General features: G+C 41.5%; 1 protein-coding gene across 1 annotated transcript; it reads right to left on the minus strand.

Annotated features, from left to right (window-relative positions):
* Window positions 1-1,771: 1,771 nt before the first annotated feature.
* klhl3 (kelch-like family member 3) lies at window positions 1,772-25,699 on the minus strand. The gene is made up of 15 exons (XM_030061551.1): window positions 25,637-25,699; window positions 23,529-23,687; window positions 22,410-22,516; window positions 22,192-22,313; window positions 16,513-16,675; window positions 15,876-15,985; window positions 13,083-13,199; window positions 11,678-11,827; window positions 11,376-11,493; window positions 10,713-10,910; window positions 9,417-9,518; window positions 9,044-9,172; window positions 7,449-7,589; window positions 5,251-5,394; window positions 1,772-5,062 (listed from the first exon to the last, which is right to left on the minus strand). Exons 1-15 carry the CDS (start codon window positions 25,684-25,686, stop codon window positions 5,034-5,036), a joined length of 1,839 nt encoding a protein of 612 aa, XP_029917411.1. The 5' UTR covers window positions 25,687-25,699; the 3' UTR covers window positions 1,772-5,033.
* Between the last annotated feature and the right edge of the window lie 1,947 nt (window positions 25,700-27,646).

The following is a 27,646-nucleotide window of genomic DNA, read 5'->3' on the forward strand; positions in this document are numbered from 1 at the left end:
CCTCCATTATGTCACTTAAAAGAAATAATTTATTCTGATTATAGATGCTTGTGCGAGACAGCAAATCAAAGTTTCTGGATGTACTCAAAACATATCAACAGGACTGTCTAATCCCTTGGATTAAGTTAGCAATTATAGTTTTAAGGTAAGTGAAACTAAAAAAAGGTAATCCACCCAACTGTGTTTAAGAGGCTGAGAATTCAAACTAGCAACCCTCAACTCCTGAGCTGACTTGTCAAATGCCTATGCTGCAATTAATAAAATATTAATACTAAAAAATTTAATATAAACTTTAATTAAGATAAGATATTCCTTTATTACTCCCACGGTGGGGAAATTTCACCTATTACAGCAGCCAAAGTGGATAGCAAGATATGAAGCATAATTTACACTATAAACAGTATATACAGATAATAAGTACCAAACACTGAACTGAACTAATTGAACTCAAACAAACCGAATACACAGAATAAAACCCCCAAACATCAGTCAGGTCTTTTTTCTCTATAATTTAATATCTACAATAGAAGGAAACCTATATAAAACATCTCACAGGTTATATTCAATATACAAGATTATATCACACAACTGTACACAACATACGGCAGCATTACTGTGAGTCACACCCACTTATCGATACAGTTTCAGGTGTCAGAGTCGACTTGCGATGTGCTCGAAAAGACCTCAGGAGATGTTTGAACTCCAGGAGAGACATCTCAAGTGTTTGACATGAAAAGGTCCAGATTTCCTCAGCTATGATGCTTTTACAACAATCAGCAAATGAAAATCACGGCTGTCATGTGAGACCCGGTGGCTCCAACAAATCGTTTTTATGAGCTCAGGCGATTTCCTGTGACCCGATTCAAACCCCGGCAGGCAGAATGAGCAACACCAGGGGGCAAATCAGTTTCCTCTGGAGGCTTTGGAGATACGAGGCTGACGTCTGACAGCCGTGATGCACAAATGTCTGGTTAACCCACAGAAATCAACTCTGAAAACGCCCTCGAATCAGGCAGACAGTGGAAGAGCCGACGCTGTGTGTAGCACAAAATACACACATCATCATCATCATCATCATCACCGAGTCTCCACCGACTCTGGCTCAGACTGAAGGGGGAAAATGATTCTAACGTTTTTTTTGCCACAAGAGTTTCAGAGCTAAACAGATTTTATTGCTGTTTCATTTGTTGCATAAAATACTATTGTGTGAATACGTTTAAAAAAAAAAAAAAAAAAATCGGTGAAATTCAGCTCATCAGTCAGAAATATGAAATATTGATGCACTTCAAGTTACATGAGATCATCGGGTAGTGATGTGTTGCTTGGCAAATCATTACAGTTAGGTGATTATTTTTAACTAGATACTGAAATGTTTTGAATATGCAGAAAGTCCAGTCTATTATTACTTTGTCAACTGAGGATTTAAATTGCTTATCATCCTTCAAAATGCCATTTTTTTCTTTGTTTGCTTTGAAGGAGAGTAGCTGTCACTTTTAAAAATATTAACTATCTTTAATTGTTAACTCCAATTTCTCTGCACAATACAGTAGTGTTCATTACATTAGCCTAAGAAATATTGAAGGTCACAATGGAAGTGAGTGGGAGCAGCACAGTTCATGATCTTTAGACCTTGGCATTATTATATGTGGCATTGGATTGGTTTATATGAATAAAAAGCTGTATTACTTTTTGTTTGTACACTTCTCAACCAGTATGAGTCCCCTGATGTTGTTTCCATTATTGCCTCCACTGCCTTTTGGCAATTATTTTCTTGCATGTTACAAAATTATTGATGAATCGAGCTGACCGCTGGTTCACTTTTTGCTTCCTGTTCAGTGGACCGGTCAGTGTTTCCTCTGGATTTACTGCATAGAACTGGTGTTTTTTTTTTTTGTTGTTGTTTTTTTTGTTTTTTTAAGGTTTTGTTCCACATCCCTGTGTTTCACTGCAGCCTGCAGGGTTTAAATTGTTTTCCTGTGCATACATTATCATGACAACATTAATTCAGCAACATTTCTAATTATTTTAACGTGAATTTTGGGTAAATGACGCTGTCACCTTAACACCACCACTGGCTGTCAAGGAAAACCTTAAGATTTCAGCTGTAGAAAAAAAAAAGAAAAAAAAAAAAACTGTGGCACACCAGGATATTATAACTCCTGCATGTTGAGTCTAACTACAATGTAAAACACGCTGCAGTTACAGCCTCATCTACCTGATACTGTCATATATTCAGAAAGTTCTCATGATGAAGGCAGATACATGCGGCTGCTTTTGGAACATCTTCACCCCTTAAATTAAAGGTCAAAGCACTGTGTTCACAGATTTCCTTTTTTTTTTTCTTTGTAGAGGGATCAGCTGTGCCTCGTGGAGGCGTTTCACACATCCTGGAACATCTTTACATATTCAGCAGCACCAATTACTGAGAGCTTCCTCCTTGTTAACTGCAGACTTGAGGGAAAATGTTAAGGAACTGCAACCGTGCAGCTGTCTGACCGTCATTCTGGTTCCAGTTCTACAAATAACTCACTCTGCGTTTGCTTCCAACTCAAGATGGAAGCAAACGCATCCTCTGTCAGGGTTAAAGATACTTTAACCCTGACAGAGGATGTGCTGCTCACTACTGAGTCAAAAATAAATCCACTGTGTCCACTGGCATCCTTGTGGAAAATAAAAAACCCTATGATCATGTCATTCTGCCCCTTCAAGAGAAAACAGTTTGCGGTGATGTGACAGGGAAGGGAAGCCCTTACAAAATAAAGGGTAAAAGCAAAATTTGTCAGCTTCAAAGAAGTCTCCACCGACTGTGGCTCGTTCCAACTTTATTTTTTGCCACAAGAGCTTAACAGATTTTATTGCTGTTTAATCTGTTGTATAAAATATTATCGTGTGCTGATACACGAGCTTGCTTTGGAAACGTCTGCCAAGCCAGCGCACTTGAAATTTGTATAGTCAAATCATCTGGATGGTGATGGTATGTGTAATTTCCTAAAGTGCACAAGCTCTGTCTTCATCTATGAACCGAGCGATCACTCAAGCGCCTTTCCACTCAAGACCTCATCATGGCCTCATAACTGGCTCGCAACACCCAGTCTACACTACTCAAACAAATTATAACGTAAGATCATCGCAAAACTAAGACGCGTGTCTTTTTCGGGCTTCAAAGTGACGGCAGTTCCTGTCATTATTTACTGCGTCGGTCTGGAAGACGGCAGGCAGAAACGGGAGATCAGCTCCTCAAGCCGCTTGCGAGAAAACATCTAAATATCATCTCCAACTGAAGATCACTTCTAAAAAAAACGCCCCCGTTATCGCCTTCAGGAATGTGAGCAGCAATGCAAAGCGAGGAATGAAAACTTGGATATGAATACGAGTGTGACCTAAAACAACATCATCATCATCATCATCATCATCATCATCATTTTACAGTTGAGTCCCTACAGTGCGTCTGAGACACTCCCTTGGTCGCTTAACGGATCAGTTTGTTAGTAAGTTTATTTATTTAGTTATTTATTTATTCATGTTTTAGAAAGTGCGATGAGACTCTCGGCCTAGTGGGTGATGATCAGTAATGGCGACAGACAGCTGAGTAAGCGTCTGACTGACAGCAGGCTGGTGATCCAGGCCGTCAGTCAGTCAGTCAGTCAGTCAGTCAGTCAGTCAGTCAGATGGTCAGAGCGGCACGGTGCCAGCCTGCCAGTCTGGATCAGTCAGTGCATGAGTTCAGTGCATCAGTAGTGTCGGTGTGTCCACAGCAGATTCGTCAGATCCCACATCGACTGGTCGACTGGTCTGGGTGTCTTGTCATGGCAGTGGTTCTCAACCTTTTCTAGGGGACTGAAAGCAATTACAAAAAAAAAAAAAAAAAAAAAAAAAACTTTGATAGAGCTATAAACTGCACTTGATCATATATTCATAGAAGCCAAGAGGCTGCAAATATCCACTATTTCGCACAAAAAAAGAAAACATTTCTCTCCCCCAAAATATTAAATATGACACTTAATTTGCATATTCAAATTATATCTAAATTCTTCAAATAATCTTGTAACCACCAGAGTGATTTTTCCACACCCGGGATCCAGGCCCCAGGTTGAGAACCAGCGCTCTCTGGCATATTTCTATCTGAGAGAGTTGAGTTTGAGGAGGTCGCTGTCGCTGCTGTTAGTGGGTGTTTGAGTCGGGCGTCAAACTTAGTGAAGTTCTCAAAGTTTAGCACCGTTCAAACACTACTGCAGCCGCTCAGAAATCGAGTCAGCTCGTCCAGAAGCGTGTTCGCGTTTCGTGAACCGCAGCAAGTCTGCCAGTTTGGCCTTCATTCCCGCGGTGCAAAATCGTTTCCTCATCTGTCAGAGAGGAAAAGCTTTCGACAGCAGAAATGTCGGATAACTCTGCCAATTACACGCCAGCGTTGCCGTATGTCACAACTATTGCATCAGCACCATTAGCGCTGCAACTAGCAACCAGTCTGCTTAAAAGCGAATGGTTCAATTCAGATATTTGTCGTCCAGCTGTCAGTGAGAGCATCAGAGAGGAGAGCTGGACACTGCTGCTCGAGCCACCTGACTTTATGCCAATGTGCATTTTTAAAAGTTCTGCCCTGTTTGGCCAGTGTAAGTCAAATCCCTCTGACTGACACAAAGTCTGTCTGGGTGACTGTCAGCTGATAGGGCTGCTTATTACATCGTTGGCACCTGAAAACGTTCCATCTGAGGAAAAGAGATTTTTACAAGCCAGATATCCGACGCCGAGTGCAAAAGGTCCCTGCTCGTGAGGATCTCACCTGGTTCTAATGGAATTGGCTTGGCGATATAGCAGCTAAACATCGGCAGGCTGGGTTAGCGCCAGAAACCTCTCCTGTTCTGTCCTGGATTGTGTCAGCTGAGGATGGAGAGCGTTTCTAAGCATTTCGCCAATGTCTTTTTTTTTTTTCCTCAGACAATAAATGCCTGTTTGGCTGTTGAGCGTTACACATCAGTGTGTCCTGCGGTGAACGTGGCTGCCGCTGAAGACCCGATGTTGTGGGAGGCTCTTAGTCATAACGGCTTGTCAATCACTGCCACTCCTGCAGGATTGAGTGAAGGCATGAGAGAGAAAGAGAGAGAGAAAGAGAGACGGTAGTCAGTCCAACAGAGTGACAGATAGATATAGACGGATGTATGAGACAGGTTAAGTGATCGTGAAAGGCTTCTGTGGTGGGACTCTTTCATAAATAATTCTCCGTCACCAGCAGCTGGTAGGTGTGAGTCTTACCGGCGTAGCTCCGTCCGTTGCTCATGTTGGTGGGAATGAGGCTCCACTTGTCCGTGGCCGGGTTGTAAAACTCCACCGAGGAGAGGTTACAGGACCCATCGTCTCCTCCGATCACGTACAGCAGCCCATTAATGGCACACACACCTTGAGCAAAAAGTTACACACATATTCTGGATATGCTGTCGCAGGATTTCAATACATTTTTTCCCATTTCAAAATGCCATGCTATTTCTAGACCTTAACTGTCTCAGGGGATCGTGCTTTTGGTTGTGTGTATCTCTCTGCAGCTAATCTTGCATACTGTTGGGCCTATCAGCCAAATATTTTTTGTGCACCATCTATGATCAAGAACCTCTTGTGGTTGCAGTGACTCATAACCTTTGAAAAACCTGAGCTCATTTTTTTGCCCAGTCCAAGCAATGGAGAAGCGGAGATAGGCAGGCAGTTCCTCTGTATTCTCCCTCCTCCTGGTAGTCAGGAAAAGGGGTTTAGGAATTGGGTTTTGGAATACATTTGCACACTGAGGCAAGACAACACGCCTGGCGGAAATGTGCACTCTACTGAGTGCGCTCTTCAAGTTTTTTGATTGGTTTTGATAATTCAATATAATGTCTGTTGATAGTGACTTGACATAACGACATGAATAAAAAAGTATATTCATGTGTGCATCAGGTAAAAAAAAAAAAATCATATCACATACCAGATTTGGGCGATTCCCCACCTTTTCAAAATCAGGATACTAACAAATTCACGTTCAATTCTTTCTTTCTTTTAGAAAAGCCAAGGAATCTTGACATCATCATCATCATCATCACTCATGGCAAGCCTCAAATAAACTATCAGACAGATGCATAAACAGATGGAGAGAAAGACAGAAAGGGACAGTGTGTGTCTGTATATATACTCAAGTATCCACTTTATTATTAGGTACATGTAGTTTGTACTGGGCAAAGACCTTGTTTTGCCTCCAGGGCAGTCTGATTTATTTGAGGCATGGATTTAACAAGGTGCTAGAAATGTCCCCCGGGGATTTTGGCCCATGCTGAACCTGCAGTCTAATTCTGTGGTGGCATTTTCATCCTGTGTTCATCCTAATTCACCTCAGGTCACTGTCATGTCCCTGGAACCATCTTGAGATGATGGGACATTATCCTAGAGGAAGTATTAAAAATATTTTGCCATGAAGGGGTTCACATGGTCAGCAACAATGCTGAGGTATGCTGCAGCTTCAGACAAAGCTCAGTTGGCACTGACGGGCCTCATGTGTGACAAGAAACCATTCCCCACATCGTTATACGGCCACCAGCCTGGAGTGTTGACGCCAGGCAGGATGGATTTGTGCTGTTTACACTAAGTTCTGTACCATCCAAAAGTGGCAACAGAAATTTTAATTTGTGTTTTTCCACACTTCAGTTCTTAGGTTTGGGTGACTTCGTACCTGATATATGCTAATCTTCTTGTTCTTAGTTGTCAGAAGAGGAAATGGCTTGGTCTTTGCTGCGATACACCATCTACGTCACGGTTAAACTGTGTTCTGAGATGCCCTTTAGCACAAAACTGTTGTATTGAGCTGTTATTTGCATACTTGCAGCAAAAAGCAGTGACGTCTCTCATCAATTACCTTTTTTCCCCCACAGGGACACTGCTGACTGCGTGTTTGTTGTTGGTCAACAAACATCAGAGTTACTCTGAGTAGGGGCACCCGAGTGGCTCACCGGTACAGAGCGTGAACCATGTACCAGGGCTCAGTCCTGATCGCAGCAGCCGGGGTTCGAATCCGAGCTCAGGTCCTTTGCTGCACGTCATCCCCTGCCTTTCCTGTCTATCTCTACAGTGAATGTCGAATAAAGCAGAAATGCCAAAAAAAATAATCTTCAAAAAAAAAAAAAAAAAAAAAAAAAAAAAAAAACAGTTACTCTGAGTAACTGCAAAAAAAGACAAAATCCCAGGAATTCAGCCATTTCTGATACACTGGAACTGGTGCGACTGCCACCAATGATCACATGCATTTCCCCTTAAATCACAGTTCTTGGCTGCCCTAAATTTTAAGTTAACAGTAACTGATCCTCTCCACCCAGCCTGCATGCTTTACAATTATAATTTATTTGGGTGTGAGTCACTGTCTGAAGGAATGAGTTGATAAAGTGGAAGCTGAGCGCATGTGTGTGTGGTGTGTGTGCTTGTGGCTGATATCTGACCTGCATTGCGTCGGCACATGTTCATGTCACAGACTAATCTCCAGGTGTTGGTCTGTGGGTCGTACACCTCGACACTCTTCCTCACCAGGGGCCCATCATGACCGCCCGCTGCATACAGCTGACCGCCCAACACACCCACACCTGCAGCGAACACAGAGAGAGGCAGACGACAGTGAGCACCGACGACTGTACTGCTGTGTTGTCACAATACCAGAATTTGTCTTCAATACAAATTTGAAATATGAATCTAAAACAGTTGAATCCCAGGTTGATTTTTAAGATCCTTTTAACCACTTGTGAGGCTACAAATGGTTGGGCTCTCTCATATAATCAGTGAATTACTAACCACTCACAAAACTGTCAGTAACTTTGGTCCTGCAACTTGGACCTGAGTGTGGAGGCCGGCTAAAAGCTCTCCACAGTCCAAACCTACATCAAGAGGATGACTGTGGAGAGCGACTCCTGTGTGATGGAGCAACCCCTGCTGGTGTGTGAGAGCCACAAACACAGCTGAGCATTTTAGAAAACTCATTTCTTTGTGTTTTCTTTCCACTGACATTACTGTCTATCATTTCAGTGTTTTATTTCTGTCTTGTTGCCGTCCCTTTGCCCTTTGTTAACCCTTGCTGCTGTTGTCTTGTTTAAAGCTGTTTGACTAATTTTACAAACTGATTTTTTTCACTGACTGCTGCAGTGTGGCTCTGTCTGTTCCAACATTAACCTGCTGTTTTTCACGACTGCAAACTGCCAACTTCCATCTCGGGTACTGAAACAGAACTGAAGTTTTGATTTTCAAGACGACACCCTTGTATTGCTTCTAGCATCTCACTGAACTGCTTTATGTCACCTTAACCAAGAATATTCCCAAAGTGGAATAATCAGTTCACTTTCATTATGAGCATATTACACAGAAGCAAACATATACATGCATTGTATGACACTTGGTTTGAATTTGTGTGTTCAAATGTTCTGCAAATCCAATTCAAGACCAGGAGGTGGTGCTGTTGCTGTGTAGGAAATATTTTACTAAGGCATATCAAATATGAAAGCATTTACATGGGTACATCCAGTAAACTAAGGTAGCACTGTTCTCTGTGCGGTTCATCTTCTCTAGAATCTACTAAGTACGTGTGTGTGTGTGTGTGTGTGTGTGTGTGTGTGTGTGTGTGTGGCACTTGTACCAGAGCAATAGCAGGCTGACACACAGTGCCTTGTACTTGGTATTTGTAAAGAACCAAGACTTTCAGTGCTACGAACAAATATTAACTAACAAGACACATGTAGTACTACTTGTAAAACACAGAGTTCTGCATGTGACAAACCCTGACGAAGGCCACATGTAGGAACATGTCAGCTTCACTGATAAATATTTGCTCTCTGGACTATATGTGGAATTTCCTCCTTCCAGATACTGATGTTATGCTGAATTAATCAATTAATGGCATTAAAAAAACTGCAATTCTGGACCTGATTAAGTTTATGTAGGAGAAAGGTATTTTTTTTCTAGCACCTGTGCACATGCATGATCAGTATGTACGTGTGTGTGTGTGTGTGTGTGTGTGTGTGTGTGTGTGTGCGTATGCATGTGTGTGTACCTGCCCCACTGCGTCGTGTGCTCATGTCAGCAACATAACACCACTGGTCGGTGATGGGATCATATTCCTCCACTGTGCTGAGACACTGACGAGATGCGCCGTCATAACCACCTACTGCATACAGCTTACCTGCAAAGCACACACACACATACACACACACACACACACACACACACACACACACACAATGTAAAGGTCAATACAAAAAATTTGAATTCTTCTGAAGTAAATCAATCTGCTTAAAACTGATTACAAGCTTTACTGAATCTATTTGAATTATGATACTTAAATGAAATGATACTTACAGCTAACAACTGCTTACAAATACACACACACACACACACACACACACACACACACACTTCCGTCTTACCATCGACCACCCCGACTCCAACACTGCTGCGTCGGGTGTTCATAGAGGCCACATATATCCACTCATTGGTCTTGTAGCTGTAGGCTTCAACTGTAGACAGACCTGGGAGACAGAGAGAGAGAGATGTGGAGAGAGTCAGAGGCACAGAAATAAAACTGGAGAGATACGGTGAAGGAAATAAGGATAAAAATGCAGGAGTTGGTACATTAAAGAAACAGTGATTCAGCATGATTGTGCTGGTGTTAATACTGGCAGGAGTGCTGAGGGAACAAAGACAAACGACTCCTTGTGTCTGTCTGTGTTTGCTTTAATAGTGCTTGAGGACATTGCCACACCCAGACTGTCCTACTGCACCCTATTATTTAACATTCACCCTCAGGTCAGAGCGAGGAAGTGAGAAAACTGACAGCGAAGGAAACAGAGAAGGAAAACTCGGCAGGGTAAGCGATGAGTAACACTTTCCCCTCCCTTAGCCATCCAGCACTGCCGAGTGACCCGTGAGCCAGTCATTTCAGTCACATCATTACCCAACATGTTTCAAAGCATGCCACACTTTGTTTTAAACATCAGAACACATTCTGTCTACTTCCTGGCAGCCAGTTGTTTCCATTTGTGTCAGTACAGTTAAAAAAAAAAAAAAAAAAAGACCTGCAGTAACTTGAAACTTGCTTGAGATAATTACTCCATCACAGTGAACACCCTGCCTAACTTGTTTTTTGTCTCAGTAACTTTTTGCTGTCATGTGATAATTTTCACGTCCTCTGGTGTGTTCACATGCTGGTGGCAAGCTCCGATATCTGGGATTTCAAAATCAACTGCCAGCAACAATATCTGGTGGGGAAATCAAACCATGAAGACAAAAAAAGCATAAGCAAATGTAAATATTAAAATAAATATAAAATAAATATAATAAATAAGGCTGGCAAAACAAACCGATGACACTATACAAGGACAATATAAAACATATCGATGGGGAAAGAACAATCGTGTTCAACTAAGCAGGTATGATGTGTTTTTATTGCAAACCATGTTCTGGATCAGTTTTTCTCCTATCATGCTTTATAAATTCAATCCAAGCCTACTAGGTCTTGTCAAACCTTTAAACCCAAAAGCTTATATCCTTGTTGTGTAATGATTGATACTGCTGTAAAACAGTGTAAATGTGTCATCATTGTAATTATGCAGGGAGGAGGCCAGAGCCTGAGCAATCACCCTTGTCGTAATGATTTGCTAAATCATTACAATGACTATTTTAGCAGTACTTGTGCATGTGTGTGTGTGTGTGTGTGTGTGTACCTATGCTTCCGTTGAAGCCCCCCACAGCGTACAGCAGATCCCCCAACACAGCTGCCCCAAGTGTGCTGCGTCTCTCCTGCATGCTGGCTGCTGCGCTCCACTGGTCCCTCGCCCCGTCGTACACGTCCACCGTTCGCTCCCGCAGAGAACTGTCGAAGCCGCCAATGGCAAACACAAGGCCCGCCATAGACACTACACCTGAGAAGACACACAGATCACGCTTATAGCATCTGATGATGTAGTTAACTACAGTGAGGAATAAAAAAAAAAACAACAAAAAAAAACAATTATAATGCAATATAACACAATACTTCCTCTTGTGATCCATTATTAATCCAATTGTGCCAAGTATCAATATTTGAGTTTTCATCTCAGTTTGCACAGACTATGAGGCATATTTTAACTGCACCTGTTCTGTCAGGTACATGTTGCAGTCGGTGTGCATGTTAACACAATGAAAAACATAATTCATTCTTATGTATTGAAAAATTATATTGTATTTTTTTCTTCAGTTATTATATTATGAGTTGCTACAAGGCAACTTTGTACCGCTGGTCTTTGTAAAAAGAAGACCTACTTTACTACACACACACTACTACTGCTGCTACTACTACTACTACAGCAACAACATACACACGCACACACACACACACACACACCGACCTGCTCGGCAGCGTCTGGACGGCAGGTCTGCTACTTGGTACCATCGGTCTTCCTGAAAGTCATAACACTCCACGCTGCGGATGGCCTTAGGAGCCTGGCCTCCCACCACAATCATCACCTACAAAAGAGAAAATCAGTAACATGGATACATTTGTGTGTTCATGTTGGTGTGTGTGTGTGTGTGTGTGTGTGTGTGTGTGTGTGTGTGTGTAAAACCTGACATCTTTTTAAGATACCAGTAGTGTGTTTATGCTATATGTTTATGGACAGACTGGCATTCATAGTAGTGTGTGTGTGTGTACCTTGGGGATGCTGATAGGAGTGCGTGGTCGGGTTCTGTCCGTCTTGATGAGGTGTCTCTGGTCGGCTGGCAGCAGGTGATACTTCATGGCTTCTATTAGAAAATCCTTACAGGCGTTGTTGTTCTTGATCAGAGCTTCTTCCTCCACAATCTGAAACAGCAGCCAGACTCACAATCACATTTATTCACCAACTATAAAAACTGTACAGGGCTTTGTCTTGGTAGCACTGGTGCAGAGATACACTGACAGCTACTCAAGTAATGAATAGGTAACAGCACACCAGGTGCAAAGACAGCAGGACAGCACCTGGAGTCCAACACACACGATAGATTTTGGACCATACACACCACTGCATGGTTTTCCAAACAATATTATCATTTGGGCGACCCACATAGGTAAATTATCAGCTGCCAAATTTAGTTTGGAAGCTGAATTCAGGACTTTTCATGAGGCCATTATTTATTATTGTGCACTGCAAAAATAATTCAAGTCCAAGTTCAAAGACACATCCTGACCAAAACTCTCATAGGGAGCAGGAAAAAATAATAATAAGGAGCCAAAAGAGGGGGTGGGGTAGTTTTGGGAAAGATCACAATGACAGGGAGGCCCCTTCCAAGGCCACAGGATATTAATGGATGCTGAGTGGGCAATTATTAGCTTAAAGTGAATACAGTCAATTTAGTAAATGAAACTTAATTGAAATGAATCACATCAATAGCAGAATAGGATGAATATTACATAAAGAATAAACACACATTATGACCTAATGTGTAAGAGACATCGTAGCCTTCATAACAGCTCATATCTAATTTAGCGTATGGTGAACTGTCTTTCACAATGTAGTAATATCAGATGGGAGTGTCAGCTAGTGCAGCAGCTGCAGGTTAACTAACAGGAGCCGCTTTGTTTGTACAACAGCGAGAGACTGGTACATCTGCAAAATATGACACACTGGGTTCACTAAATGAAATGTCAATGACAATGCAGCACACACACCCTGCTGCCAAAGTTAACTACAACTCTCCACACATACATACATCCACATATATACAATCACTCATATTTAAACAATTTACAATGCAATGTGTCTGTATGTCTTTAAATTTTATAAAATTAATTTCATCAAATTTTTAAATAATATTCCTTAAAATGTTTTAAATCTAATTTAATGAGAGATCTTAAATACAATTTTCTACGCAATCATCAGTTTATACCACAGAACTGTGTCACAATATCTTCAAACCACCATATCATGACAGTGTTTCCTTTGAAAGACAAGAAACAATAATATTAAATCGCCCAGCCATACCTTAGGCATAATATTTTGTTTTCCTTCAAAATATTTTCTAAGAAATATTTTGTTTCTGAGGTTTGAAAAATGTTGGTCAAACAGAAGGTTCTTTACCTGTACCAGGTAGTCCCTGGACAGCAACGGCAGTCTGACATGCTCCATCAGGTTGGGCATGTATTCCAGACGAGCCGCCTTATCATGTTTGATCCACGCTATCATTGCCTCAAACACCTGGCCGAGAGACAGAGAGGTGAATCCAACAGGCAGCGCACAGAGGAGAAACATCAAGGGGGAGGAAAGACAGGGAGAGTGATGAGGAGAGAGACAGTGAGGGAAGAGTGTTAAAAAAGGCTCAGATTCCTGAACACCAATACCAGTTTACAATGGCAGCCTGCAGTAATATGTGTACTAAAAATACATTGCTATCCCATCCAACGTTACGTGTGATTGTGATGTGTTCTCACTTCACAGCAATTGTACTCTCGTTAGTTAATTCAGCAGTTGTTCAAACTGAATAATTCTTTGACTGTATGAATAGCACCCTTTGTGCTGTACAAATCTGAGCTCTTTGATACTAAAATAGAAATATGGATTGCTCCCAGACTGATCTCAGTAGAGAACTGGCAAACATTTTTATCCAGAGAAGATGCTACTGCTTCGCATTCACTTACAAACACACACACACACACACACACACACACAGAGCCCCAATCTTCTGTTAGCCTGTCCAGCTCCACCACAGCAACTGAGGGGTTGAGCTCCTCCAACCTTAAGACTAATTCCTTATTCTTTATTTAAAAAAAAAAAAAAAAAAAAAAAAAAAAAAGTCTACAGTGGGGTGACTTTTTAGTGTGTAATGTGCAATATTTGAGACAATTTTTGGCTTACTGATCATGCTGTGTGGGGCCAATCAGGTTTATATTTAAACTGCCAGACAGACACTGTCAAAGAGATTCATCCAAAACAGACTATCACAGGCTGAGACATGAGTGGACAGATGGACTGAACCCAATCCATAGTCCCTTCCCCAATCTTCGATTGTGGGGGCATGATGTAAAACAAATTTCAGTTGAACTTAAGCCTAAGCAGATCCAAGCCAAGCCCTGACACACTTTGCTCTGAAATAAAAGAAACAGAATGATGCAGCAACGACAGATTTTTTTTGTTTTCCACTTGAAAAGATCGAACATCCACTGAGGTATAGCCCATCTGATACACAGATGGAGGGTGTGACAGTCTCTCTGTCAGGCTTGTGAAGGAATTTTCTCTGTAGCTATAGGTCACATTAGGCCCCTTTGAGCTGCACTGATAAGATGTACTGTCTCTGTGCCACCAAGGCCATGTCAGATATAAGGAGACAAGGCCAGGCAGACTGATGCCTTTCAAGAAAACAGAGCTGTTAACCTCTAACATAGTTAGGCAAAATATCTCCTTTAAATAAGGCATGCCGGTGAGCAACCCTCAGAAGTGATGTGGTACTACACAGTGTTCACACTTGAAACATTCATACTCTCTTCTTCTCAGCTGAACATCAATAAACATCCCTTGCATAAGATAGGACAGTCCCCTGAGACCTCCTTCACTCTCAGAGTTGACCAGAACCTCGCTCATTTCCATTACAAGGCTGCCTGCCTCTGTGGCTCTGCCTGACCGAGCCAGCAGTCACCTTGACAGATGATGTTCTTCCAGCAGGACGTCACACAGATGCTGCCTCACTCTCTTCCTGTTGACTGGCTAACGCAGCAGACAGATGTGTCACCCTTTGGAATGAGCCCGCTGCTCAAGTCAGGGAACCAGGCAGTGTCTCGGCACAGCAAACAATCTACCTCAACTCACATCATGCCAAGCAGTGCTTTCGTCTTCATCCATTCCTTGCAGACTGTCAATAACCCACTTTCCATCAATTAACTTTTTTATTCAACAAAAAAAGAAATTGCGATGGAAACACATTTGCAGAGTAAAAAGAAAGTATGCACATAGGACCTAATCACATGACAAATTCAAGATAAGGTTTCAGGATTTGGAAGTACAAATGCTAAGCAAAGGCTATGAGAAGCCTTGGACTAGCAATCAAACTGGTCGACCTTTTTGTTAAAAGTGCCTCATAAATACATTTGACTTGACTCAGGATGGGCCAATCATTTCATAATGAGGTAATAAACAATAAATACAAACAAAAATCGGAACAAAATCTGAACGATTGGTGACCTCTGATTCTCTTGCTGAGTGATACTGACGAGATGGAGCTTGTTAGAAAACCAAAGGTAACATCTCTGATTGTGGCCCATTTTGGATGCATACCAAATGACAACAGAGATCCGGCTAATCCAAAAGACCCAATCTGCTGAATTTGTAATAAAAAAGGTACCAGCAAAAGAGTCGAGCACAGCAAATCTAAAGAAATCACATCAGGAGCCAACAGCCTGAGCTCACCAGGACAGCGACAGATGGAAAACTTCAGAGAATCTGCCTGAGGAAATAACAAAATACTTGGTGACCGGACCGTTTCCATGGTTACCTGTCCCATAACTGAAAATCATTCTGACAGATGCGAGATGTGATCATTTTGACTGATGATGACTGGCATCAGAAATATCATGCTCACCATAACCATAACTTGATCGATATTATTCTCAGGAAACAACACATGATGTGTGTGTGTGTGTGTGCGCGTGTGTGTGTGTGTCTACATGGTTTGTGTGGGTCAGAGGGGGGCTAAGGGAGCAAAAACAGAGGAAACAGTGCTAGGAAATCAACACAAGTAATCAACCACATGTTGGCAGATTTTTTTTCATGCTAGGTTTGATTGCTGCTGTTGATATGTGGTTGATGTGCAGTCACTGCTTTGGGGTTTGTGTGTGTGTTTGTGTGTGTGTGTGTGTGTGTGTGTGTGTTGTGGTCTCTTGCCTTCTCCTCAGTAGAGACGGTGAGTTTGTCACTGGCGATGAGGCTGCACACTTGCTGCAGAGACAAGCCCAGGAACTCCTCTCCCTGCACCACCTCGCAGAAATGCTGCTCTGCGAAACACAAACACACAGGCTTACACACACACATACACACAACATCACTTTGGGTAGTACACTCCCAGACACACAAACTCCCAGCTCACTGTTTGTCACTGCGTTTGTTCAAATGTAACATGTTTCTTTTGGGATACCTGTACCCGCTGTGTTTTTGATCATGTACAACTTTCACTTGGAACATAAAGCAATTTGTTATTTGAGGTTTAATTCCCTTAAAAGAGAGAGAGAGTACAAGAGTGAAGAAATGCACCAGCTGCAGAGCTAGACATCCATGTTTTTTCCCCTCCGCACACATTTTTATGACATTTTAAAGCTGTCTAGACAGAGTTTTCAGCATTTTCCAGGGCTGGCAAACACAACTGTCACATTCTGAGAGAAGTGAGGAAATCTTACATAAAAGATTCATGGCGCACGCACACACACACACACACACACACACACACACACACACACACACACACACACACAGCAAAGAGTCAAGAATGATTCAGGATGTGTGGTGTGAACACCGAGGCACTCACCGGCGTATGCGTTGGCCTGGTTGAGGAGCTGCGTGCAGGTGTGCAGGTCGGCGAAGGCTCTGATGCCCAGACAGTTGGAGGGGTGAAGCTGGGACTGCAGGAACTCGCAACAAACCTGACGAACGTCCATCAGCTGCAGGAGACTCGCTGCTGGCAGGAGAACCTACAAAGAGGACACATGCACACATGTACAATTTCCACTCCAAAAAGATTTTACCAGTACAATAGCTCAGCCAACTGCAGCCAAAAGAAATTTCAAATAACAGAGAGCACTTGTCAAAGGGGCAGATCTAAATCCGGACCAATATATCAGCCGGCTGATAATATATCAATACTGGCTCATACATTGGCCAATACACCAAAAAAATAAAGCACATATTGCAATACAAAGCACTTGAGATCATTTAAAAACAGTGTTATCGTTAAATAGCTGTCAAGTAGAGTCCATTGTTCAATACTTTGTAGCAGGGAGTTGGCAGAGCAGCTCAATGGACCATACCAGTGATTTTTAATCAGAATTTGATCAGCCCCATTTACTACAATTAACCCACATTTTACACTTCAAACCATTTTGCAAATCATGCACGGGTACTAATGATTTCACAGCATATAATCATTTTTAGATTTTCAAAAATTAATTTCTGGATGAAAAAAACATTTAAAAATGTTCTGCTTCTGTGGCTAACAAAGTTGTCAACATTCATAAACCACAGAACTGATCATTCATTATGTAAAGCAAAGGTTTGCCTGCATGCTATTTTCTGGTGGAGGGACTATTTCACTCCACCCAATTTTGAGTCATTATCAAAAAACACAACATGTGGATAGCCTGAAGTCTTGTGAAATTAATTTTTATATTGTAGTGAAAGAAATGGAAACTAATGGCTGGATAAAACTAAAGAAAAATTAGATAGGCGTTGTAAAATACAACTGCTTGCTTTGGGAAAAGATTAGCAGAAATTAGCAAAAAAGTATTTGATAGATATCTTTATCAAAATTATCTGATTACCAAATTTAAGGATACCTGGCAACAAATGTGGGTTTATATGTACATAAAAAATACAGACCAAAATATCATTATCAGGAGTTTTTACTCCCAAGTATGGATATTGATATTGACCGCAAAAATCCAGAATCAGTCGGTCTCTTTAACTTACCATCTACAGCTAAAGATTTAACAGCATTTGCAGGCTAGTGTTAATTTTGTGCTCTGCAGCCAGCTAGTGGGCTAGACATTTACCCAGCCAGTAGAATCAAGGAAGTGAGTGTTTTTAATCAAATGTCATCGACTGAATTCACAATGAGGTTAGGATTGTCTACCAAAAACATAGAGCATCACTTGTTTCATTGCATCTATATGGTTCACAAATCATGCAGCAGTCACACTGGATTTTGCAGGGTGAAATTTACATACATGTCGACTTGTGTTTGGAAGAGTTGAGAACCAAAAGACTGTTTATGTTTCCAAGACAGGAATTAGCATTTTTGCTGGCAGCAGTTACAGCCAATAGTGTACAGATATTGCAAAGTGGGTGGGGTGATTTTGGGTGACCAGGGTACAGAAGTAGAAATCCAAATCCATTTTCTGAAATTGCAATGTTACATGACGGTCCATCTGAGCATTTCCAACATGCCATTTATTCGGTAGATTCCTGTGTGTCAGTATTGAGTAATATTGTGATTATAGTTAAAAATAAGCCTCAAAATGTGGAAAAATAACGCGGAGGATGCTTCTGGAACCTACGAGTCCGCCTACTTCACAACTCATCGTGCAATTCACATTATAGCAAAAGAAGGCTCTGGTTCTGCACTGCACAAGCAATTCTGGGTGCACCTTACAAAACAACAATCAAAGCCTCCTCCGTTTTGACTTTGGTGAGCACAAGAGGGCAATCCCACATAATCTGTCATTGCTTACACTGGTAACAAATTATGCGCAACTTCTCTGGTGAGTCAAAAAATTCCAAGCTCAATATTCAGTTGTATTGAGCTTGGGACATGGACGAGAGGTCAACTTCATTTGACACGGTAAGAAATTTAGTTTTATCTTTTTTTTTTTCCTGTACCTTGCTGGATTTTGAACAGGTCTGAATGTCTGAAACCATTTACACATGTGCCGATCCAGAGCGAGAGCCGATAATTATGGTGACTGCTGCAGGGTTCAGAATGCAGGACAGAAATGCAGGTCAAGATGGTAGTGGGATTTCAGGTCAGTGTAAAAGGAGTATCAGTCAGTGTAGCCCAGCCAACAAGCTAGCTGTAAACCAATCTGCCAGTCAGTTTGTCACCCAGTAAGTCAGTCGACAAGTCTGTCAGCCAGCCAGCATACTGCTGAAAATGTACTGTTAACAGACAATGCTGCCATTTGCTACGTCTGTTACATCGCAGCTGAATTAGGTCAGAGAGGCAGACAGAGCTTCTCTCTCTCTCCCCAACACACTTCTGTCTCTCTCTATCACACACACACTCATTCACCCTGAGTGTGCACTGGTACCGTCTCCTCTGTTCTCTGCGCACAGCTGCCCACGGGCCTTATGTCTTCTAACAGAGGGCATTGGGCCGACTGGGACTCTGTCTCTGTGTCTCTGTCTCAGCTGGGGCGCACAAACACACACACAAACACACACACAAAGATTGAGGGCAACACAAACAGAGCTGATACTGTACACTAAATACACCATGACAACAGCGCAGTGCACGTATTTTACATAGTGCTCACTCAAAAAAATGAAGTGGCCTTTCACTGAATAAGGGCTACTACTCAAAACACACATACACAAACACAAGTGAGCCAATCAGGCAGGCACGTTGCTAACAGTGGGAGGATTTCCTGCCTCTCTCCATGCACACTTCCTGTGCTAATAATCAAAGGAAGTCTCCTGCCTGCATTTCGTCAGGCTCCAACCCCCAGCCCCGAGACACCGAGCTACGAAGGGTTAAGGCCATTGAAATCAACAAGGCGCCAGTCCCGTGTATCCACTGCAAAACACAGCTCACATCCACAACCTGTTTTTTCGTGCCTTGTAGGAAACATCTGCCCCTCAGACAGGTTCATCCTGGACATTCTGAAATCTGAGTAAAGACTAAAGATACCAGGGCGATGGGGCCCCTAATGTCAAGGTCCCTGGGCTTCAGAGCTGTACCAAAAACTTAATTACACTCGAGTTTTCAATGCAGATATACCAGCTATTTTCCTGTTCCACTGCACTGTATTAATTCATATTCTGCACTTTCAGTGATTCTACTGTCTTTAATTTATCATTGCTATACAGTCTGAAAAGCACACTAGTACTTGGTTTGGCTATAGATGTTTAGAATTATGTATTTGCAGGGCAGCACTTTGAGAGAAACTGTGTTCAAATAACAAATGAACAAATGTTACACCTTCACTTCTATGTGACTAAGAGGTGAAGACATTTGCAAGCTAGATTTTTCTGTTTTACTCTTCCAAGGAGATTTTCTGCATTTTCTGCCACACTTTCACAGAAAATAACTATTGTTATTTTCTATGAATATCTACTAGATATTAAACCAAAATAAATGTTTGGACTAAAGAAACTATGCAAACAGGGATTAAATACTTTTTTATGATCACTAGGCTATATCAGCATGCAGAGCAAATGTTACAATAATACCACTACAAAAATTCATTAAAGAAATATGATTGTTTTAAGCTGATGATTCTAGAAGGGTTGGTTGTTAATGAATGTCAGTAACTTGACTTTGTTGTGTCAAAGATTAAAGCAGTGAGCAGAGATCACTGTTTGTACACAGAACAAGGTCAAGACAGCATCAGCAAGGCAATCAAATTTCTCTCACAGCATGGAGGAGGTGCTGTAACCATGGGACTGCGGCTGGCAGCCCGGGTCTTTTTGCTGGGAGCAACAACAATGTTTTGATTCAATTATCCAAACGGTACAGCAAGAATAGTGTGACATACTTGAACTGAACCAGCGTTTTGCAGTGCTTGTCTCCAGGCGGCCACAGGAGTTGTTTACTTCCTCAAAACTCCATTCAGCCTCCCAACAGAGACAGCGGAGCAAAGGAAACTCTGCAGAAAGCGAAAGGGCTTTGGCCCACAGGGAAAGTAACACACAGAAGCCCCTTTGTGATGAGAAGTGGTTGTTATGTACAACTGCTGCTGCTGCTAATAATAAAAAATATTTGTCCTCACAAGCCGCTGATGTTTATGAAGGGATGATAAACTAAAACATGTAATTTTCTATTATGATGTTTTTATTTTCATTGTTGGGTGCAGAAAACATCATGAAACTGTGAGAATCTGAAGTCACTTCTATGCAGAGAGGCCCATCGGATCACTTCTCCTGAGTCAAACCAGCTACTTCGAAGGGACTGACGTTTCTTTCTCCATAACTGAAATATTGCAATACCGCACTACTGACAAGGCAACTGTTCATGTTTTTCAGGGTTTTCCCTGGTCATCGCTGGGGAAATTCGTTGACCATGACAGCCTACACATAAGAGGTGAGCGATGCAATCAGAACACAGTCAGTTTGGGGCAAGAAGAATACAAACAGAGATTGACTTTCCAGCTGCATCTGTTGTCCTCCACCAAGTTCATCAAACGGTGGCGAGGAACAGTAACTGCTAGCTCATTAACAAGGCAAGCCGATTTTGTGCTGTTCCTAGATATTAATCCTTAAATCCTTGCACTTAGGATTATTCTACCTTTGCACATGAAGCTTTAGCTAGCAAAGGTGTTCTCATGGATTTTCTCTCATCAACTCGACTATTACATGCCTGCAGAGGCAGCCAGAACGGTAGCTATTTCAGTTCCAACAAGCGGGACGTTTTCACTTTGCTGAGAAGTTGGTTGGTTCAAGTTCAAGCTCAAGTTCAGGTTTATTTAAAGCCCAATATCACTGTTCACAGTCTCAAAGGGTTTTACATGCCCACAAGTTTTCAGCAAGCAGGACAACACCACCTGACTTAATCCTCATAGCAGGCAAAAAAAAAAAAAAAAAACCCTGAAAAACCCAGCTGTAACAGAGAAAAATGGAAGAAATCTTGAGAAGGACCACAGAGAGATGAGATCCCGCCATGGTCAGAAGGTGTGCACATCACAAACAAAACAGTCTTAATTCAACACTATCAATCAATCTAGGATTTCTTGTGTTCAAGTAAGGGGCAGACAAAAATAAGAATTATATTCTTCTCTCTGCTCCTTTCTAATCATGAAAAGCATCAATCTGAAATATGTGATGTGAATTTTTTTTTTGTACTAATTTCATTACTGTGCATTTTCATGAACGGAATAAATAACAATGAATGAATGAATGAATGAACACACTCGCAGACAGATTGGTCTAACCAGGGTCCAGACAATATTGTTACCTGAAAAGGGAACTAAAGCCCACCAAGCCCTGCTGGAATGTATTACTATAGAAAATGCAGCCCCTTAAACTCATTTTCTTACAGTTACTGACTTTTAGGAACTTTCAGATCTTGGCAGATGACAAAGATAGTACTCAAGAATAATATTACAGAAAATCCCCTTTTTTAGCCGCGTTTACCATCCATTTAAAGGAACACGAGTGTTAAAAAAAAAAAATGGTAAAAACATTAAGTAAAAACAGTAACACTTTTTCCTGTCTCTCTTTTTCTTTTTTCCTCCTCCTCCCTCATAAAGAAAGGTGGCCAACACAAACACTGACTCACCTGGACATTGTCCTCTGTGACCTCGATCTCAGCTGTGTAGATGTAGTCGACTAGTTTCATCAGGGTCCACCCATCCACCTCTCTGATCTCCACCTGCTGGGCTTTGCTCTCACTCATATCACCTGCAAACACAGAGTTCAACGTGAGAACATAAACACGCTGTGCACAAATGCATGCCATGGACCATGCCTAGCAAACAACTGTGTGTGTGTGTGTACCTGTGAACATGGCACAGAAGTAGGGGCTACAGGAAGCCAGGACCACTCTGTGAGCCGGCACCTTAACGCTCCCTGCTACCAGCTGGACATCACACAGCATCTTCTTACTGAAGGATGAGGAGGGATAGGAGAGGGGAAAGTGGTGACAGAGATACCATTTGCAAAACTTTTTTTTTTTTTTTTTCGAAAGACCATGCAAGATATGATCAAGATATGATATATACAGATATGATCCAGTTTAGAGGTTTATGTTTCATTGTGACAATTAAAGGCAAAATCCACCTTTGGATGCGCAAACAATATTGCATGTCCAGTGCTTTCCACTATTTATTATGTGACAAGTTACAATTGAGCTTCTTGCCTCATCTTCTACGACAGTTTGGGATTTCTTTCCCAGAATACATCAACAGCTCCTCCTCCCCCCGCACCCAGTTAATGGACATGCCCTTATTGCATTCATAGATAGATTACATATTTCTTAAGTGTTATTAAAGTGGAGAGAACAACAGTAATAGTGACAGCACAGTAACAGCAAGTATGCAATGCTTTTGTACAGTCAAGAGAAAGTGATTTGCACCCCTTACTCCAAACACAATGTGCCTTGTGGCTGCTTTGCACTCTGGTCTATTGTTATCTCAGAAATAAGAACTCTTGATTCTGAGGGACTGAAATACAAAACCTGATGTAACTGCTCATGTTTTAGATAGAGTGACTGTTGTCTTTCCCTGCTAGCAGTCTTTACTGTAGCTGTACAGGAAAAACAAGAATTTAAAAAAAAAAAAAAAAAAAAAAAAAAAAAAAAAAAAAACTGCCACCAGAATATGTAAATCACACCACTAAACAGCATTAACAGACCCAGCAATCCAAGTTCCATTCTAACTTGCTTTTTTAAATGTGTTAAATAGTGTGTGGGTGGATTTTTCCTTTATATAATTTAATGGTTCCAATCAGACCGCAGTAATTCACTGCTACACTACCATACTGGGTGAAAGAAGCTAAACCAGGGCTGACTCAAGTGTTAATACACAGTTTCTGACTGGCAGAGGTCATATGACACTAATGTGGCAGGGGCAGGCCACAAAAACATGACAGTAGTGACGAAAACACAGAAACACACACCTCCTCAGGTCATTCATCAGCTGGAAAGCCTTCCGCATGTGTGTCTGGTTGAAGGTGTGCATCCCTCCGTCCACCGTGTCCTCCTCCGAGTCTCCGGTGCAGTTTGGCTGCGGCGAGGCCGACGTGGCCACCCGACTGGTAAGACATGAGAGGCAGTGTCTGGATCATCGGGGACAGCGGTGAGCGTACAATTAGCAGAGGGTACTTCCTGGTCCATTATGGCAATGTGCTGTGGCTGGTGTCATTGAATTTAGATGTTGCTGCAAAGTTTGTACACTAACTCCACATTAAGGACTTTATATATGTGGAAATTAATGGCTGACAATACTCACATGTAATATGTAGGTATCAACTGCTATTACAAGTTTTTCATAAAAGCTTTGGAGAGCAAAGAGGACAAACTTTAATAACTACGGTGCAGAGAGGATGTTTGTGCACAAAAGTAAAACATTTGAAAAATGGTAACGCAAGTGTCATGTGAGCGTTCAATGAAATTCTGATCTTTGTTATCATTTCTAGGGCTCATGCAGTAAACCAATGGTTATTACCATGACATTGTGAGTGTGCTAAATGACCGTTCAAGCATGCCAATCTGAATGAGGATCCCACTGTATCAACAACAAATGTATGGCATTAACCTTTACCCCATGTTTTTTTTCCTCTCTCTTTTTTTCCTCATTGTGCTCTTATGCCAAGCTTGTTTTCAGTCAGGGATACAAGTGCCAGAGAAAAAAAAAAATCCCCTGATAACCAGACTTTCATTTTCATGTGTGGGTCTGACCCAGAAGAAACAGGCCCACTGGATGTCCCAAACCATTTTAAATCCTAACCCAGCAGGAGAGGCTTTCTGAATTGTTATCCCAAAATGTATAAAGCTTTAGCTAAATACCTTTTTTTTTTTAATGTCCAATGCAATAGATTTTGAACAGGTACCTGGAAGACCGACAGTGTAAATGGGCATTTGCAAAATCTCAAGTTCACCTTCCCTAAGTGAAAACGATTTAAAGTGGCTGGCTTTCCTGTGTGTGTATGTGCTGGATGTAATTTGGCTCTTAATTAATTGTCTGTCTTTTTTCCATAACCAGATCAAGAGAGATATAAGGAAGAAGTTCTACAACAATTACAAGCCACAGGAATGGTTGCAATTTTGATTCAGAGGTGCACTCGCCATCAGGATCCATGATATGTAAACTGATGTACATTAGTGGTTCACCCTGTTTACTCCCTCCATGCCAAGCCACCCAAAGTTAGAAATCTCCTTTGCAAGTCTGGGAAAGTTGCTGATGAGGAGAGGATTTACACGAAACAAAAATTCTCACATGTTCTGTCCACATGAGTCCAAAAATCCACAACTAATATATGACATGCTGCCAAGAGTTTTCAGCATCCTGAGGCGATTTGTGTAGGCTGCTGTGAACATGCTCCTTTACTAAATACAATTTTTAAAATCACTACAGCCAGTTAATTCGATCACCGGTGTGGATTTGAGATTTGTCAGAATGTTTCAATAACAAAAAAAATAATAACACCCTCCACTGCTTTTCTATATAGCTTGTTCAGCTCAGCAGTGATTTGACTTGGGACAGGTACAGTCACAGTCTTGTCAGAAGCTGCAGTTTTCTGTGTATAATTCGTTAAAGACAATTAATTCAAGCGCTGTTTCTAATGCCAGTCTGTGTTTTGAGTTTGCTGTGCGGCAACTAAGTCAGTCAGCTGGCTAGCATTTAGCATCTGCTAGCCATTCAGCTTTACCGTTAACATCACCAAATGACAACAGCCTGACAGGTGTCACTGTTTGCCGAGGACAGACCAATGTTGGACGCTTTACAAATAAACTGTGCTCAGTCTGTGGATAACAAACAAGGACTTGTGGGCTGTTTCTCTGCAAGCTACATGTTAGCGTAGAGTTTGGTTAGCAACTTACTACATCGGCTAAGTCGCGAGCGAGGCTAGCCAGGCTAACGTTAGTCAACACGCGCCGGCCGTTGGGCAGGTTGCCTTGGGTTTACAGCCACGAGGTCAAAGGAGGTGAAATATAATCTGACAGATGTAACGACAACATGAGCCACAGCCGTAAAAAAATAATCCCTGGTGCTCAGCCTACTCACCCCAACGATACACCGTCCATCGTCACGGAGTCCGACGCTGCACCATGCATGAGCACGAGCTCTCCAGGCAAAGATTGTCTATTACAAAGATTGATCACTCCGTGCTTGCTGAAAACAAAACAAAAAAAAAACCCAAACACTGACCCACCTCCCAGGCTGCAAAAAAAAAAAAAAAAAAAAAAATAGGCGCAGCTCTAAGGCGTGGCTCTCCTGCAAATGTACTTACAGTAGAGCATTGTCATGCACAATTAATGCAATTATAACCCCAAATGACCAATATATAACCAATATATTCCTCAATAATATTTCAATAGCTCATGGTGCTTGCAGCACTCTGTTGGGACAGCATAAACCCTCCTGATTATTATTATGATTATAATAACTATTATCATGGGCAGAATATATGTGGAAAAAGTACCATACCTCCCTGCTTTTCCATAATGTGTGTTATCCTCTCAAGCATGACACATTTATTGCAGATTTATCCTGCATTTATCCACCATTTCAGTATAAAGCAAGGCTGGGGAAGCTTTCTTCCTATTACGGGCCATTTCAGTTTATATGGAATCCTTTGAAGGCCGTACAAAATTACTGAATTGAAATTTATCTCAATCATTTGATTAATATGTTAATATTAATAAGAAGAATTTAAGTGTTCAATTAACATGCTTTTTATTGGTCAAACTTCATACAAACCTTAATGCAATGGTGAGGCATCTGATGTCAGATGGTAGAGTGATGATGATGCTATTTGCAGCTGCTTTTCCAGGTTTGGGCCAGTCAGCCTTAAGAGGAGCCGAGACTTTGCAAGAGGCAGTTTTGAAAAGAACTGCTCAGAGCAGGAGGTCGTCCCAAACAGAGATGCAAACTTCAGTGCATGTGTAGTCAGTATGGGAAAATCTTCAGGACCTTGTTTCATTGCAGGCCAGAGAGAAAAACTGGGTTCAAACAGAAAGGAACCACCTAGTAGGACGTGTTAGTCTGCTATTTTATGTCATTTTCTCATATCTCAGAGAAAAGGTAATTGCTGTATTTTTTGCATTTTTGAGTTGCTTTGTTTCTTGTATTTATGAATTTTCTCGCAGGCCGGATCAAGCACTCTCATGGACTGCTTGTGGCCTGGAGACCAGAGGTTCCCCACCCCTGCTCTAAGGTGACAATGATTTCAGTTTCAGATTAGTTTATTTAATCAAGGGACAATGTATATTAGTAAAACAAAAACAATTGTAAATATGCCAGAGTTAGCCAGAAGGCTAGTTTTCATCTGTAGTTCTTATGCCAAGATGTTATACACATGGCTTAAATGATTGAGGTATAAAATGGTCACCTTCCATTCAACACTAAACTAATATTGACAATTTTCACTTAAATTCCTTTTGCATTTCATTAGGCTACGTTTCTCTTTGTTGCATCTTCATTATTTAGTACTGATGGCCATAACAATAGACATCAATAATTCTGCATTACGCAATGTCGTGGTTATAGTTACTGGAAAATGTGTCTACGCCCACTTCCCAACTCTTATCGTACCCAGAAATAGCGGCAGAGTGGGAGCTCTTGCTCTGTTCCTCCTCTCAGCTAACATGGTGCCTGCTGCTGCCAGTGTGTACTACACATCCTTCATATTCACTCTCTCCAATCACACACACGCAAAAACATAAACTTACATTTGTAAAATCTACACTACACAAGTCAAACAGGCGTGGTGGACCAAGCATCTTCAACATCTACAACCTTCAGAGACTTAAGAGGCGGCTGTGTCTCCACGTCCTCCTGCCCCGTTGCTTGGTTACGTGCCGATGGAGAGACGCGCGCAATCAGCTTTAAAGATAAATCTGATTTTTAATTGTATTGTGACGTGTATATTTAAGTTTTTCTTAATACTACTATCATAATTAATCATCCGATCATCCCAACTAACGGATTCAGATTGGAGGAAGCTAAGTCTACACACGTGATCGCATTAATACATATGCTGTATTGCCTTTTTTTTTTTTTTTTTTTTTTGGA

This window comes from Myripristis murdjan, chromosome 10 (assembly GCF_902150065.1).
Source record: "Myripristis murdjan chromosome 10, fMyrMur1.1, whole genome shotgun sequence".
Classification (NCBI taxonomy): domain Eukaryota; kingdom Metazoa; phylum Chordata; class Actinopteri; order Holocentriformes; family Holocentridae; genus Myripristis; species Myripristis murdjan.